Genomic DNA, 16,384 nt, shown 5'->3' with positions numbered 1-16,384 from the left:
ATCGCACACTCAATGGACGTCCATTCTACCTGCCGAAGGGACACTCTGACCACACACAGTGCAAGTGGCACTGAGGATTGATAAGATCACTTTATTGAGGGGCCCATCCTCTAATGGAGGGTTGGCACAACCTCTATCCGACACAAGGGCAAGCTGATGACCCATGAAACATTGCTGGGGTCTTCGTAAAACACCCTTCCACTCATCTAACTAATGTAGTCAAACTTCAGCCTTTTCTACGTCACAGCGAGGGGGTCTGGATGCACCAATCAGGGATTTTCCCTCCTGCAGAACCTGCGAGGAGGACACTCCTTTTCATCGATGCTCAGCATCGTCCCGCCCCATCCCTGTAGACTAGGAATGGCCAGAGCCGGTTCAGGAGGAATGGAAAGATATAGCTCCAACCTGGTCATAACCCTAACTGACCAATGAAATAAAGCAAGAGGCATGGCGAGTGGAACAGAGGCCCGATAGACTCCTTATAGAAATACAGAATATTTCTACAGGATGAAGGTAATGGATCTACAGGAGTAAATATCTTCTAAATGAGAAAAAGCAGAAACACAGCTTCTGATGGATTGGAGAGGGGAGGACAATATGTTTCTACAGGAGACAGAGTCCCCGTGACCCTCTGACTGGCGCGGGACACCTCAGGGCGTGTATTCGTTTCTGTGTTACAAACTGATAGCGTGGCCCTTAGCATGAGCAACGTCCCCTGGTCACAGCATGAAACCCATTCAGGGCTATACAGGTTAGGTCATTAATAGAAATAAACGTTCATATTCTTTGCAGAAGTCTTAGGTATTTATTTCCTCTTTCATCAAAATTATATCATCATATTCATCAATCCAGCCTTGTGAATTCTTAAATTATAATGTCCATATCCAATGCATTTCGGCTAGGGACTAGCCTTCATCAGGGACTGGGATCTATAAACAAGCAGATATGGGAACATATCAGGGACCTAGATCATACTGAACAGTACTTCCTAACTTCACATCGTATAAGCCAGGTGTAGCCAAAGTCAAACAGGTGACGTTATGTTGGAAAAGAAATGATAAAAAGCTTCCACCAAAAAATAATAATTATGTGAAAACGAAAACCCGAGAGTATCATGCACTTATAAAATGAACATTCCAAAAAGTTTCCATCCAGAAAGGTTGTGGAGCATAGTAAAGAGTAATCGGTTTGCCTCCACCAAACATGCTCGACATTATCACAAAAGACCGCTGTGTAAAAACCGTCCCGTTAGAGTATTGAAGGTACTCTTAGATTACGAAGCAAAGAAAAAGTGAAGCGTGAAAAAAGAATAGTATGCGCCGCTTACCAGAAAAAGTTGAATCGCGTGCCCGAGAGCCGCTTCACGGTGAGGTTAAGCTCGACCGCCAAACTTTTGTTTTATCGAGTGTTTACAATTACGACATAGAAAAAGGACCAAGGACCAGGTTCCAGTGAGGGTCATGGAAAGGAAAAACGGAAAGCCGGAAAAGTGAACAGAAAAGCGGTGCCATGTTGGAAAAGTATGCACAATACAATAACATTGGGAAAAAACCAGAAATTGCATTAAACGGCAGAAAAATAAAATTGAAGGTGATGCAAAACACGAATGGCTAAAATAGTACTAAAGGAACTAATAATGATGATACATAAACAAAATTTCCATACTGTATGGTTAAACTTTTTAAAAAAAGCAAAAAACTTTTTTTTAAACAAAGCAAATCAGGCAATTATAAGACCGCATGCAGAGACTATGTTAGAGATAAAACGTTCCATTCCCATTACAAGTAACATCTAAATTCAGTTCTTTCATTCATTCCGGTCGGCTTCAGTGTCTCAAGCTTGAAAATCCAGAAGTTTTCCCTACGAAGCATGTTGTTGCGGTTGTCAACACCTTCACATTTTCGGACAGTCTCAAGGATGGTGAATCTGAGTTGGCTTACATTATGTGAAGCTTCACAAAAATGTGTTGCAACTGTGGATTTTGTCTGTTTGTTCCGAATGTTTGATTTGTGCTCATTTAGCCTTACTTTCATTTTCCTCTCAGTTTTACCCACGTAACCTTGTCCGCAAGGACACTTCAATAGGTATATGACATTCGCCGAATCACATGTTGCTGAAACACGCAGTTTGATGTTGTAGCCTTTGCTAGGATGTGTGATTATATTTCCTCTGATAATGCTGTTGCAGTGACTGCAGTTGTGGCAAGGCAGGGTGCCATTAAAGACTTCCTCTGTGTTCTTGGTGCCAGATTTTATCATGTTCCCCAAGTTCGTGCCCCTCTGATATGCAAAAAGAGGTAGTTCCTTGAATATATTGTTGAAATCAACTTCTTGTGCCAATATCGCCCAATGTTTTATGATGATCTTTTTGAAAACTTTACTTTTGGTCGAGTATTTCGAGACCACCACGGTTCTTGTGTTTTCTTTCTTTGGAGCATGAATCAACAAGCTGTTCCTATCTTTATGTGCACATCTCTCTTTTGCTTGATCCAATATTTTTTGAGGGTATCCTCTTTTTTTAAATCTCTCTTCCATTTCGTGGATTCTGATGTCTGATGTTACGGGGGAAGAGACAATCCGTTTCACCCGCAACATTTGCGAGTAAGGCAAATGTCTTTTCAAAGGATCATTGTGAAAACTGTTGTAGTGCAACAAATTGTTGCGATCAGTTTGTTTTCTGTAAATGTCTGTTTCAAATAATGGCCCATTTCTGCGTATTTCCACATCTAAAAAAGTGATTTTGTGTGCACTCATTTCAAAAGTGAATTGTATGCGTTCATCCCGTGAGTTAAGTTCGGCAATGGCATTCATTAGATCTGGCGCAGAACCGGACCAGATCACAAACATATCGTCTATATACCTCAGTATCATTTTGGCACGAGATTTCCATGGTTCTCTGTTGAGAATGTATTTATTCTCGAAGTGCTCCATAAACAGATTCGCGTAGACCGGAGCCGCCGAGTTTCCCATGGCGGTCCCGGTTAACTGCAAAAAATATTTACCTTGCCATTCAAAATAACTGTGAAAAAGAGTAAAATGGAGGAGCTCCATAAGGAACACTTTGAAATCTGAATCCATTTCAGTGTTGAGCAGTGTCTGTTCTATCGCCTCAATTCCATCCTGATGAGGAATAGAAGTATACAAGGACCTGACGTCCATGCTACATAACGTAACTTCTTCATTCTCTACTAGTGGTACTGTGCCTAATCTTTCCAAAAAATGGGTCGTGTCCTTTACTTTTTTTTTTTTTTTTCGTTTCTGTGTTCCCACTCGATGCCTTCACTCAGCCAATGCTTTTCTAGCCAAAACTCACAGGATCTGGAGCTCCAGGGTCGGCAGCAGGTCCTTCTACTTTTTGGAGTCTTCACCTTGAAATAAACGACCTGCTGAGCTTCTTGGCATCAAAATCACTTCTCAGTTTAGAAAGAAACTGAAGACCTGGCTCTATAACTTGGGCCATATGTGCAGTGAGGGTATAGGGGCCGCTCTTTAACTTAGGCCATATATGCAGTGACGGTATAGGGGCCGAGCGCCGAGGCACTCCCTGGAGTAACTGCGCTTTTCAAGCGCCCTTTAGTTTATTCATTCCCAGCACAGACAATGCTGTTACAGGAGAGAGTGGCCTTGCTTCTGCAGGAGAAACCGAGCCTCTTTCTACAGGAGGCAGTAGTTACAGTCTATGCATATTCAGGAGAAATACAGACAGAAGGAGAGAGGCAGTGACTCACAGGCGATGGAGTCAGACAATGCTTCTTCGTCACCTATTAAGGAAGCAAGATATCTATCTATACATATATATATATATCACAGCTTCGAACATCCACGGACCATCTGTCCGTAAAGTAAGCAGCACACGCAGGGGGTAGTTCCACGTTAGATTTTATTCGGGAACTTCACAGCATACGACGCGTTTCGCCAGAGGGCTTCGTCAAGATATGCAAAGAGCGGAGGCCCTCAACTCATTTAAGTAAAATATCTTACTTCCGCATTTAGAGTAGAGAACAAAAAAGGACTATACAATCGTTAAGAATGGATCGGCCATCTTGAGATGGTGTAAAGAGTTACAGTTTAGACCCAGTCTTAAATTAAACATATGTGATATTATGTACAATCCATAAACATCATCTCAAATCCCACAATAAGTGATGCATAGGAGCTATACTAGTAATCCCGCCCGTGATGGGCAACAATAGTCCAAATGTCCTCTAAACCCATATAACGCCCTGGATGGGCTAACCTTCGAGCAGATCTAATATACTTGATGTTAGGGTGCAAACAATTATATATGTAAAGCTACACACTATGCAATCTAATAAACCATATGAAAACATGATCATTGTAATAGGAGACCTGAGTAGAATACTCAGAGCACATGTAGGTCTAACAATATAAAGACTCATGCTGTAGTGTATAGGCACACCCGAATTCAAAATTGCATACATAGCAACCCAAATATCGCCCTAGATGGGCTAGAATATAACACCTGTTCGATGGTACTCAAAATTACGTGGGATGTAAAACCAAGTTATCGGTACAAAAGTTGCAGTCAAAAATTACTTAAATACCAGATGTCCTAAATTCATATACAGACAATGGAAGATACCAATCAAGAATACAGTGCATAAACCAACATTGATGTCCATCATTATTAGAAGTGCATGAAACTTAACCCAAATGAACTGAGAGATCTGCTCGAAGGTTAGCCCATCCAGGGCGTTATATGGGTTTAGAGGACATTTGGACTATTGTTGCCCATCACGGGCGGGATTACTAGTATAGCTCCTATGCATCACTTATTGTGGGATTTGAGATTATGTTTATGGATTGTACATAATATCACATATGTTTAATTTAAGACTGGGTCTAAACTGTAACTCTTTACACCATCTCAAGATGGCCGATCCATTCTTAACGATTGTATAGTCTTTTTTTGTTCTCTACTCTAAATGCGGAAGTAAGATATTTTACTTAAATGAGTTGAGCGCCTCCGCTCTTTGCATATCTTGACGAAGCCCTCTGGCGAAACGCGTCGTATGCTGTGAAGTTCCCGAATAAAATCTAACGTGGAACTACCCCCTGCGTGTGCTGCTTTCTTTACGGACAGATGGTCCGTGGATGTTCGAAGCTGTGATTAATACAACGGGTACACCCCCGTTTGGCGTGCACCCGCTCACGTGTGCAATCGGCTGGTGTTTGGAGCTCAGGATATATATATATATACATATACACATACACACACATATATACATATACACATACACACACATATATACATATACACACATATATATATATATATATATATATATATATATATATATATATATATATATATATATATATATATATATATATATATGAATCACACCAGAGGGAAGTGCCCCTTGTGGGTGGTATTCATCCTACTGCAAGACTCACACCAGACGGGTGTCAATAGGGGTTCGATACCCTGTCTTTTTCCTGTTCGTCTGGTCAAGTACTTTGGCTTTCACCAGGAAAAGCAGCTTCTTCTGGAAGCGCGAGTGCACGTTTTCACCCACTTGCGGCCCACCCCCAGGAATTGAGAGCACCAGCGATTGGAACCAACGTTCTCTCTAGGATTGTTTTCACCAATGCTTGTTATCGGGGCCCCTTTCTAAGACACTGGGCAGATTTCAACTTGTCCAGAATTTGGTCTATGAATTCAGTGCTTAATTTGAGGAGGTGATTACAGGTGCGGGCCCACTGGCCCTCATTGTGGGGACCAGCACTTATTTTAAACCTCAGCCGAGAATAAGAGAGAGAAAAAAACAAGCACTGGCGTTGCCAATAGGTCTCGCAGTAGGAAAGTTGGAGCTATTGGTTTTGTAAATGACATTTTATATTTATATATCGTTATTGGCATTGTCAATAATAATATATAAATATAAAATGTCATTTACAAAACCAATAGCTCCAACTTTCCAAATGCGAAACCTATTGGCAATGCCAGTGCTTGTTTTTAAATTTCACGTTGGTTGTGGTAACGGGGTTGCCCAGTTGAAGGCGGTAGCCAAAACGCGTAGGCGTCCTGGGGGGTGTTGGGGCACATGGATTAATGTTTTCCCTATGTTTTCAGCTTGATCGGACAGGGCCCAAGCCCGGTAGAAGCACGCAGCACTTAGAAGCAAACAATGCTCAGTTCCTCGCTACTAGAACAAGTAGATAGTAATGACCGCATAGGATGTGCCCCGCAGAAACGAAAATAAATGAAAGTAAGGCAACATAGCGTATTGTAATGTGGGACAATGCACTTTACATGCAGCAACAACAGTCAGAATGCCCATTTCCTTCCTTGCACTAGGACTAATTGAACCATTACCTACTGACTACACCACTGGTAGTTTTTTTAAAGAAATTAAATTATTGTAAAACCGGGCTTATGAAGAGATGAAGGGCAACGGGGGTGGTAGTGAAGAAATTCACAGAGAAGGAGGTCATAGGAGGGTGGTGGGTGCACCGCGCGATTAAAAACTATCGCACAGGGCGCCATCAACGCTGAAGCTGGCTCTGATGGAAGTCACTCTTGAAAATCGTGATCTAAAACTGTTACTATGTTCTGCTCCATCATGTATTAACGGTCTGACAAGGACTGACGGCACGGGAGTTTTGACGAGATATAAAAAGACATAAACAGCCTGGAAAACCACAAATATTGCAAGCAACCTCACGTTTGAAAAAAACAACTGAGATTACGAGTTTATGACAGGAGAATTAGTCAGGACTATTTTTAAAGAATGACTTTCATGGGAAGAATCTTTATTTCAAAAGCATGCTTCTATTCTTTGCCATTGCGCTCTGGAGGAGGTCGAAAATCCTTTGTGCACGTGAGCTCGAGAACTGAGAGAGGATTTGCACCCCAGGAAAAGATGGCATATGTAGAGTCAGACTCGAAATAGAAACCTGTGTGTTTCAGTTTGAAACTAGGATGAAAATTTGCGCCTAAGGGAAACACGTCAATTGTCGCGTGGGAAAAATGCGTGTTTGCATGTACGGTAAAACTGAAATAAAACGCTGAGCGTATGGCCTGTAAAACGGGGCTTATGAAGAGATGAAGGGCAACGGGCGTGGTAGTGAAGAAATTCACCGAGAAGGAGGTCATAGGAGGGTGGTGGGTGCACCGCGCGATTAAAAACTATCGCACAGGGCGCCATCAACGCTGAAGCTGGCTCTGACGGAAGTCACTCTAGAAAATCGTGATCTAAAACTGTTACTAAGTTCTGCTCCATCATGTATTAACGGACTGACGGCACAGGAGTTTTGACGAGATATAAAAAGACATAAACAGCCTGGAAAAGCACAAATATTGCAAGCAACCTCACGTTTAAAAAAAATATTGCAAGCAACCTCACGTTTAAAAAAAACAACTCAGATTACGAGTTTATGACAGGAGAATTAGTCGGCACTATTTTTAAAGAATGACTTTCATGGGAAGAATCTTTGTTTCAAAAGCATGCTTCTATTCTTTGCCGTCGCGCTCTGGAGGAGGTCGAAAATCCTTTGTGCACGTGAGCTCGAGAACTGAGAGAGGATTTGCACCCAAGGAAAAGATGGCATACGTAGAGTCAGACTCGAAATCGAAACCTGTGTCTTTCAGTTTGACACTAGGATGAGAATTTGCGCCTAAGGGAAACACGTCAATTGTCGTGTGGGAAAAATGCGTGTTTGCATGTACGGTAAAACTGAAATAAAACGCTGAGCGTATGGCCGCTGAGTTAAAATGTAGCAATTTGGCGACATCTTGTGGCTTTTCGAGTTACAAGCAAATTCCCGTGTTGAATTACTAAAAAAACAAGAAGAGGACATCGAAAGAAGCAGACAACCAGGAACAAGGAATATGACTGCAGTTTTGTATTAGGGTAGGAAAACAAGAGCGGCCGGGAAACTGAAAGTACGTCCGGCCAGCCATGAATAATTAGGGGAGGAGAAGCCGCAGAGCGCACGCTGGGAGAAGCCCTTTGATGTGGTGGCGGCTGTGAAAAAATGAAATTAGGAGGGAGGGAGGGAGGGAGGGAGGCTGATGCGCCTGCTTGTTTGGTCATGTGATTCACGTGAACTCGAAGAAAACCGTACAGAAAGAAGCCTTAGTTTGACGAGTATTTTGAGCACTTGAATTCTCTTCATTTCCCATTCCTTCGGAATGGAAAAGGCGAGACCTAAAAATCACACAGGGGGAGAGGGGGAAGAGAAAGACGTAAAAACCACCACAAAGAGAAAGCAGGGAAGAAAAAGAACCAACAAGATATAGATAAAAAGGCAGGGAATAGAACAGGGAAACCCCAATGGGGTAGCCAGGCGCTTTACAGACAGACAGACAGATTAAACCGGGCATGAGGTGGAAGCAAGGCTACGCAGTCCTGGTATCTGGCACGCTGACATTCTACAGAGCTGGCCACGGGTTTATGGAGAAATATTTGCCCCCCACACTGATTCTTTTACAAATTAAGCGCTGCATGGATTGTGCAAGATTGACCACAAAGGCCTGATGTAAATTGCCCATCGGGTGACCCCGTTTGGGAGGTAGAGCCCTCTCTGTCTTTGGTGCCAACATTCTGGAAGCGGCTTCCGCTTAAAGTTGAGGCCACCTCAAAAGGTGGTTTGTTCTGTAAAGCTCTGAAGTCTCACCTCTTTTGTCAGCAGGGCCTTCCTTACCTTGTTAGCTGCATGTCTGCGTCGAAGTCAAAGTGCCAAGGTGCCCCGGGGTGAACGTGCGCTTATAAATATCTCATTCATTACTCATTCAAGGCTCTAGGTGGGAGCACAAAGACTTGTACAGGGAACAGGATCTAAATGCAACTTCTAAGGAACAAAAGAGGCCAAGGGGAGGCTTCAAGAGACAACCGTGCAGACATGCCGAAACCACGGATAAAGTTCACCTCGAGCGCACCCACTCAATCAAGCAGGTGTTTGTTAAGCGCGACTACTCACCTGTGAGGGTCTCAAGGCGCTGGCCACACAATAAATAGATTGTACTATTGAATTATTTTACCAACGATACCAGGTACTTCTCGATGTATGCTGGATGGCAGAATCTGTCATGCAGTAACTCTTCTACAATAAGAGTCGGATTACCTGCGAAAAGGCTGTTAGTTTGCCCTACATTGTTACTGACTGGGCTCTCGGCCATATGAAACATAATCAACATAGTGCCATGATAAGAAAACAGTAATTGAGCGTCCAAAATAGATAGAGTAAATTTATGTTTCTCAACTGCCTGTGGACAGTGTCACCTTGCATCTATAAGCAACTACTGACGGAGTCCTGATGAAGGCCTAGCCGAAACGCGTTGTTTCCATTTTCCAACAAGCTGCCAGTCTTTGTATAAATAACCATTTGTGACACATGAATTTTCAGATTTTTATCGAATTTATAAATTGAAAAGGATTATTAGATAAGAACAAGATGCATGCTTAATCAATTGAGAAATGAAAATTTAAATGCATCTACTGTTTAAGCAAGAGAGTACATGTGGTTTTTAAAAGATTATCTGTTTTGTATAAATTGTGTATTGTCTTTGAACTGATCAATATATATATATTTTCTATGTTTGAATAAAGATATAGGAATATCAAAGTAAAAAGAAAAAGTAAAAATGATATAAATAATTTTTGTGGTGTGCATATTTATACTATGAGCATATGTAATTTTTTGTTAGTCTAGAATGAACATGTTGTCATAAAATAGAACACATTGTGCTCGGTGTCTTTCTATTTTCTCAGCAGCTAATTCCCCGTTAGGGCTGTATCCTAAATTCGGGGGCCCCGTCCTTTTCCAAAAAGAGTTCACGTTTTCAGCCATGCCAAGCCCCTCACACGGAGTAGTCTACAGAGGACGGGAAAGTCACTGGTAATTTCCACCCACACACCGCTTCACTCACATATCCAGCCTCCAAGCTCCCACGTCACTCACAACACTTACTTATGAAGTGGGGTTTGGTGGTCTGAACAAAACAGAGCACCATTAAAGGTCTCCTGTCCCTCCCCCACGGGCAGAGCTGGGTGTGCGGGAGCTCTGGTTCAAAGGACAGGGTCCGAAAGAGGCCTCGGAGGCAGACGAGGTGTCCCAGAGACCCACCCCGGATACCCAAACCGGATTAAAGCTCCCAGAAGAGGCTGCAGAGCCTCAGAGGCTGAGGAGGGGTCCCAGAGGCTGAGGAGGGGTCCCAGAGACCCACCCCTGATTCCCGACCCGGATTAAAGCTCCCAGAAGAGGCCGCAGATAAATCTACTTAACAATAAACCCATCATTGTAGACCGCAAAATCCCTTGGTGTCATACTCGAAAAAAACTCAATTTAATCTCCCACATCAATTCCATTGCAAAGTCTGCTCGATACCAACTGCGCCTTCTTTGTGGAATTTGCCGCTTCTTCCCGGAGGAAGACCTTAAAACACTGGCCCAAACGCTGGTCCTTTCCAGACTTGACTACTGCAATTCTCTTCTTACTGGCCTCCCCAAATCACACCTGTCCCCCCTTATATCTGTTCTCCATTCAGCAGCTCGTTTAATTTTTGGGGCCAAAAGAAGCGACACATCACACCTGTGTTATCCACCCTCCGCTGGCTTCCCATCGAGGCAAGATCTATCTACAAGACTGTCTGTATCACCCACAAAGCCTTGCATTCCTCCTCTCCTCGCTACCGGGCGAATAAACAAACTCTCTGAAGTCTCTAGACCATCACGTAATGCGGAAAATGTACTGCTCGAACCTCCCACTTTCAAGAAGGAAAGATAGATGGCGCAATCCTTTTCAGGCAACGCAGTGAGAATCTGGAACTCACTTCCGCCTCAGCTCAGGGCCACCACCTCCTCCCAGGCCTTCAAAACTGACCTCAAGGTTCTCCTCCTTCAAAGACACTTCCAAAGTTAATTCACGCCATCTCTATTACCTGAAGGAAGACCTTCCATTATAGAAAATTCTATTCTCCAGGACTATGGAAGTGCCTTCTCGGTGTGATTTGAGTGTCTGCCAAGTATTGCAGCATTATCCTTCTACCTGTGTTTGGTACTCTTTTGTAAGAATCACACGTCACTTTTCTCTTGTATCACACTGTTTGCTACCTCTTATATTCTGTTTGCTTTAGATACCTGCACAAGTGCCACCATTGCCTACGTAACGATTGTTCTTGTGTTTGAGTGTCTACCATTTATTGCAGCGTTATACCGCTACTTGTACTTTGTATACCTTTGTAACCTGCACAGTTGTCACTTTTTCCTCCTATAATTGTACCGTTTGCTCCCTCTTGTATTTTGTTTGCTCACATTGGTCACTTTTACCTCATGTAACTTAATGTTTGCTGTTGTACTTTGTTCACTTGTAATGTGCTCCTCATGTATCATTACTGTTCCTTTTGAGAAGCGCTCCGACACCTTCGGGTAAAGTCTGCGCTATATAAAATCGCATAAATAAATAAATAAGAGGCTGAGGAGGGGTCACAGTGCCCCACACCGGATACCTGACCCCGATTAAAGCTCCCAGAAGAGGCTGCAGAGCCGAGGAGGCTGAGGAGGGGTCCCAGCCCCTCAGGGGTGGATACCCGCCCCGGATTAAAGCTTAAATGTATCCTATATCTCAAGGGTGGCGAAAAGGATTGAGATGCTAAGGCGGGTTTCGGGGTGTATGGCCTCAATAGCGTCATTATTGCATCATGAGTGTACAGCATCACTTTTAGATCTCCCGCCGGAGTTTCTATCCATGTACATCCCTGTTCTGGCATATTGCCGCTGTCCAGACACGAGCCCCTTTTCACTGTGTTACGGGAAGAAAGCTACATCGACTGGAGAGCCCCGATCAGGGTAGAACCGGTCTTGGGTTGCTGGTGTTGAGATTTAGGGCCATATGTATCAAGCCAAATTGACTTCGCAAACGCCGAAATTCGCAGAATTTCGGCGTTTGCGAATACAATTTGGACAAATGGTATGTATGAAGGAAATGTGCTTTAAAAATAAGGAATCGCAAAATTTGCGATTCCTTATTTTGCGATTGCATTTAAGGAATCGCAAATTTTGCGATTCCTTAAATGCAATGTAAAAAGCCAAAAAAATTCGCAAATTGGCCTTAAGGAATCGCAAATTACCACCAACTTCTAGTTGGTGGTAAGTTGCGAATTCCTTTCAAAATGCATATTTTTTCATTTTTCAAAGTGCCATGTGACGTACATACATGCCCTTAGGGCATGTATGTGCGCCACATGTGCACCCATGCAGATTTCAGGGGTGCAACAGGGTGTCCTTTGGACACCCCTGCACCCTTGAAAATATTCTCAATTTGCGATTAGCAAATTGAGAATCGCAAATTTCCCCTTCATTCCTATGGGCCTCCTGGCCCATAGAAATGAATGGGAAATGATTCCTTAATTGTGATTAGGAATTTGCTAATCGCAAATAAGGCATTTTAAGGAATTGCTAAAAAGAAGCGAATTTCTACATACATACCATTTTGCGATTTCTAAATAGCGATTCCTTAAAAATCGCTATTTAGAAATCGCAAAACGGAATGTTGATACATATGGCCCATAGGGAGGACCTGGCCTCGTAATTTGTGCCTACTGAAGCAAGGTCTAGATTGATTTGCAAATGGTCGGGTAAAAACGGTCGTGGCATGCTGAGCAGAAGAACAACGGGTAGGAATAATACTGAAGTGATTGCCAGTGGTTAGACCTATTGCAAGCATTCCTCCAATCACCTTTTGTGTCTTTAAATCACTGCTCTAAGTGGCCAAGGAGGAACCAATCTACACCCGACTGAAGAGCCCCAATCAGAGTGAAACCAGCCTTGGGATTCTGGTTCAGGGAGGACCGTGCCTGGCAGTTCAGGTTGGACTGTTCCCATGAAGAGTAGGGTCAAGGTTGATTTGCATATGGCTGAGTCTAAACTGGGGTGGTGTGATGAGCAAAGGAAGAGAATGCAACAAGCGATTGCCGGTCGTTAGATTTGTTGCAATCAGCCTCCCATCACCATTTGTGTGTTTGATATCTCTCATAATTTGAGCACGCAGAGCGCGTATCAAGTGTCAATAAGCTTGTTAACAACCGTAGAGCTATATGGAAATAGAAAATGAATTTACACAAAGATCCAAAAAACAAAGTAATCAAAGAGCAAATAACGGATCAAAACTACCGCTATACCGGTAAAACATTGAACTGGTGAGACCAAGGACAGCGGTCTATGTGGTATGCCCATTTCAAACCAGGCTTCTGACATTGGTTGACCGCAACAGTCAGGCCCGAATACCCAATCATCATAAGAAAACGTCAATGCCAACTCAAATAGAGGTGGCGGCTCGTCGATTAAAGCCAAGCGAGAATTAGTGAGAGGTGTAAGATCTCCAGATTACCTTAAAATTCTCATTTGCATAACATTACTTCACTACCAGAATGGAAGGGGCGATGACAGAGACCTAGTGCAAAGACTGAGTGTCTTAATATCATATTCTCAGACCTCATTCTGCGATGAATAGAGGATATCAGTCAATACAAAATCAGGTTTAAAACTTTAGGACCTGGATTAGCGTCCATGGAGCCGGCTTAAAGTTCTTGTAACTTCGAGGCAATGACAAAGTTCTCTATAAACACACAATTCCATCCCCACACAGTGTCCAACCAATTGTGTCTCTCCCTCACATGGAAAGTATGAGCCTGTGTGAAAGGGACGTGGAATTTCACGCATCTGAGGGAAGGAGAGATGTCTTACATTCTTGGCACTGTGAGGGTGAGAACCAGACAGAATGTCCATGAAAGCAAATAGAAGCACATTTATTAACAGATAAGTCAAATGCAGTGGATTACAATTCTCCTCTACTGAGCACCATCCCATTGCTTAGTTTTGGTGGTATTCCCCACATTATTATTCTATTACTGTTGAGTAACAGTCTCAGGTGTCAATTTGTAATGTCCTGATGAAGAGCCTTGCATCACTATAGGATCGAAACGTCGTTGACTCTAGCACACTGACCCTGTACTTTGTATATATAATTTAAAATAGGGTGGAATTGCTGCAATATGTTCATTTGTGAACAAGATTTGTCTGACCTGCGCTACCAATTGCCTGAGTACCTCTATTTTTTTGTTTTGTTTTTTCCTGTTTCCACCCACTATTTGACTTATTTGTTAATAATTGGGATTGTATTTACTTTCATAGATATTGTGTCTGTTTCTAACTTTTTCTTTTTATTGCATGTGTGACTGTTGGCCACAGGAACCCTTGTTCCTTTAAAAACATTATGTCTCCCTGGTTCCTGTATATCCTTGGGTTTTGCTTGCACTTTTGTAGAGTGAGGTGGACTGTGGCAGCCTGTGGATTAAAAGATGCTTTGCAGTAAACATTGACTCACGCACCTGAAGTTTGAAACTCCACCTTGACAGGTTCTGACGTGGCATTGACGACTGCCCGCCACACTCCACCGCCACCGATGGTCCACGCCGTCACCAGGCAGCGGTACAGCCCGGCATCTGAAAGCTGCATCTGGTGTATCCTGAACCGGAACAGGTCCTCCTGAACCCGCTCCAGTACCACCGCATCCTGACGCGCCGGGTCCTTCCAGTCCTCCAGTCGCACCAGCGAGTCCTGGCTCACGGAGATGACCCCGGTGGGTGCTGAGGGAGGCTTCTCCGCAGTCACTACCACAGAGAACCGGCGAGCCTTGATATTGTGGGGCGAGACCTTGCAGCTCATCTGGAACGTGTTCCCAGGGGTGGAGTGGGGCTTCTCTTGTAGTGCCTGGACAGTCAGACGGTAATCTAGGAGGAAAAGCAGCATCACAGAGTGAGAAGCGCATCAACACAAGAGGTGCTCATGTGGGGAGGTGAGGAAAGGAGGCCAGAAATAGATGCAGAATCTTAAGTCGCCTGGCGGGAGTGTGATCCCTGCATAATCAGGGCTCATTAAGAATGAATGGCTCAGCCATCCAGGGAAACAAGGTATGAGTGTCTCTTCTGAAATGGGGGCAGGAATCATCTGTACATGGAGTAAGGTGTGATTTTCTCTTTTGAGATTCGGGGACAGTCCACCTGTCCGTGGGGAGAGAACAGAAGTCTCTTCTGAGATGGAGGAATGGGTCAGCTGTCTAATGAAAGAAGGTGACATTTTCACTTGAAGGTCACGGATACCCAAGCTGTCTATGGAAACAAAGGACTGTCACATCTTTTCAGGTGGAGGGATAGCGCTGCTGTCTTTGTAAATATAGCATGGTTTTCATTTCCAGACTCAGCTGTCTACAGAAACAAGGAATTATTGTTTAGACTCGAATGGAGGGATAGTTCAGCTGTCAATGGAGACATGGTGTGGAGGGGGTGTCTCATTTCAGGTGGATGGGTACCTCAGCTGTTCATGTAGACATGGTATGTTGGGGTGTCTCATTTCAGTTAGATGGGTAGCTCAGCTGTCCATGGAGACATGGTATGGAGGGGGAGGGGGGTCTCATTTCAGGTGGATGGGTAACTCAGCTGTTCATGTAGACATGGTATGGAGGGGTGTCTCATTTCAGTTAGATGGGTAGCTCAGCTGTCCATGGAGACATGGTATGGAGGGGGAGGGGGGTCTCATTTCAGGTGGAAGGGTAGCTCAGCTGTCCATGGAGACATGGTATGTAGGGGGTGTCTCATTTCAGGTGGAAGGGTAGCTCAGCTGTACATGGAGACATGGTATGGAGGGGGAGGGGTGTCTCATTTCAGGTAGAAGGGTAGCTCAGCTGTCCATGGAGACATGGTATGGAGGGGTGTCTCATTTCAGTTAGATGGGTAGCTCAGCTGTCCATGGAGACATGGTATGGAGGGGGAGGGGTGTCTCATTTCAGGTGGAAGGGTAGCTCAGCTGTCCATGGAGACATGGTATGTAGGGGGTGTCTCATTTCAGTTGGAAGGATAGCTCAGCTGTCTGTGGAAGCAAGGTATGATGTTCACTTCCAGATTAAGGGCCAGTACAGGTGTCCTTGGAAGCAAGGTATGATAGCCTCTTCCAGGTTGAGGGATAGCTCAGCTGTCTATGGAAACGAGGTGTGCCTTTGTGAAAGGGACACCTCTCACTTATCAATGGGAAGAAGGCATTATTTTAATTCCCAGGGTCAGCTCAGCTGTCAATGAAAGCCTATTAATATGTCTTCCGAGAGGGAGAGATAGCTCAGCTGTCTATGAATATAAGGCATCCATTCTACAACTGGAGGGATAGCTCAGCTGTTTACAGAAGCAAGGTATTATTTTCCCAACCAGATGTAGGGACACTTCAGCTGTCTGTGGAAACAAAGCGTTGTTTTCACGTCCAGATTTAGGACTAGCTCAACTCCCTATGATGTTATTATATAAAAACAGAGATGATGACAATTTATAGATTGACGTGAAATCATTTTTTAACATTTGTTAGTGGCCTTTTCAG

General features: G+C 43.7%; 1 protein-coding gene across 1 annotated transcript in view; it reads right to left on the bottom strand.

The window, feature by feature from the left end:
• The window catches only part of PTGFRN (prostaglandin F2 receptor inhibitor), a 376,964-nt gene that overhangs the window by 81,047 nt on the left and 279,533 nt on the right, over positions 1 to 16,384 (bottom strand). Inside the window, exon 6 of the mRNA XM_086935651.1 lies at positions 14,353 to 14,754. Coding sequence (XP_086791777.1) covers positions 14,353 to 14,754 — 402 coding nt within the window. The remainder of the gene's footprint in view (positions 1 to 14,352; positions 14,755 to 16,384) is intronic.

This window comes from Lissotriton vulgaris, chromosome 8, assembly GCF_964263255.1.
Source record: "Lissotriton vulgaris chromosome 8, aLisVul1.2, whole genome shotgun sequence".
In the NCBI taxonomy this organism is placed as follows: Eukaryota; Metazoa; Chordata; class Amphibia; order Caudata; family Salamandridae; genus Lissotriton; species Lissotriton vulgaris.
This window is presented reverse-complemented; position numbering and strand designations above follow the sequence as displayed.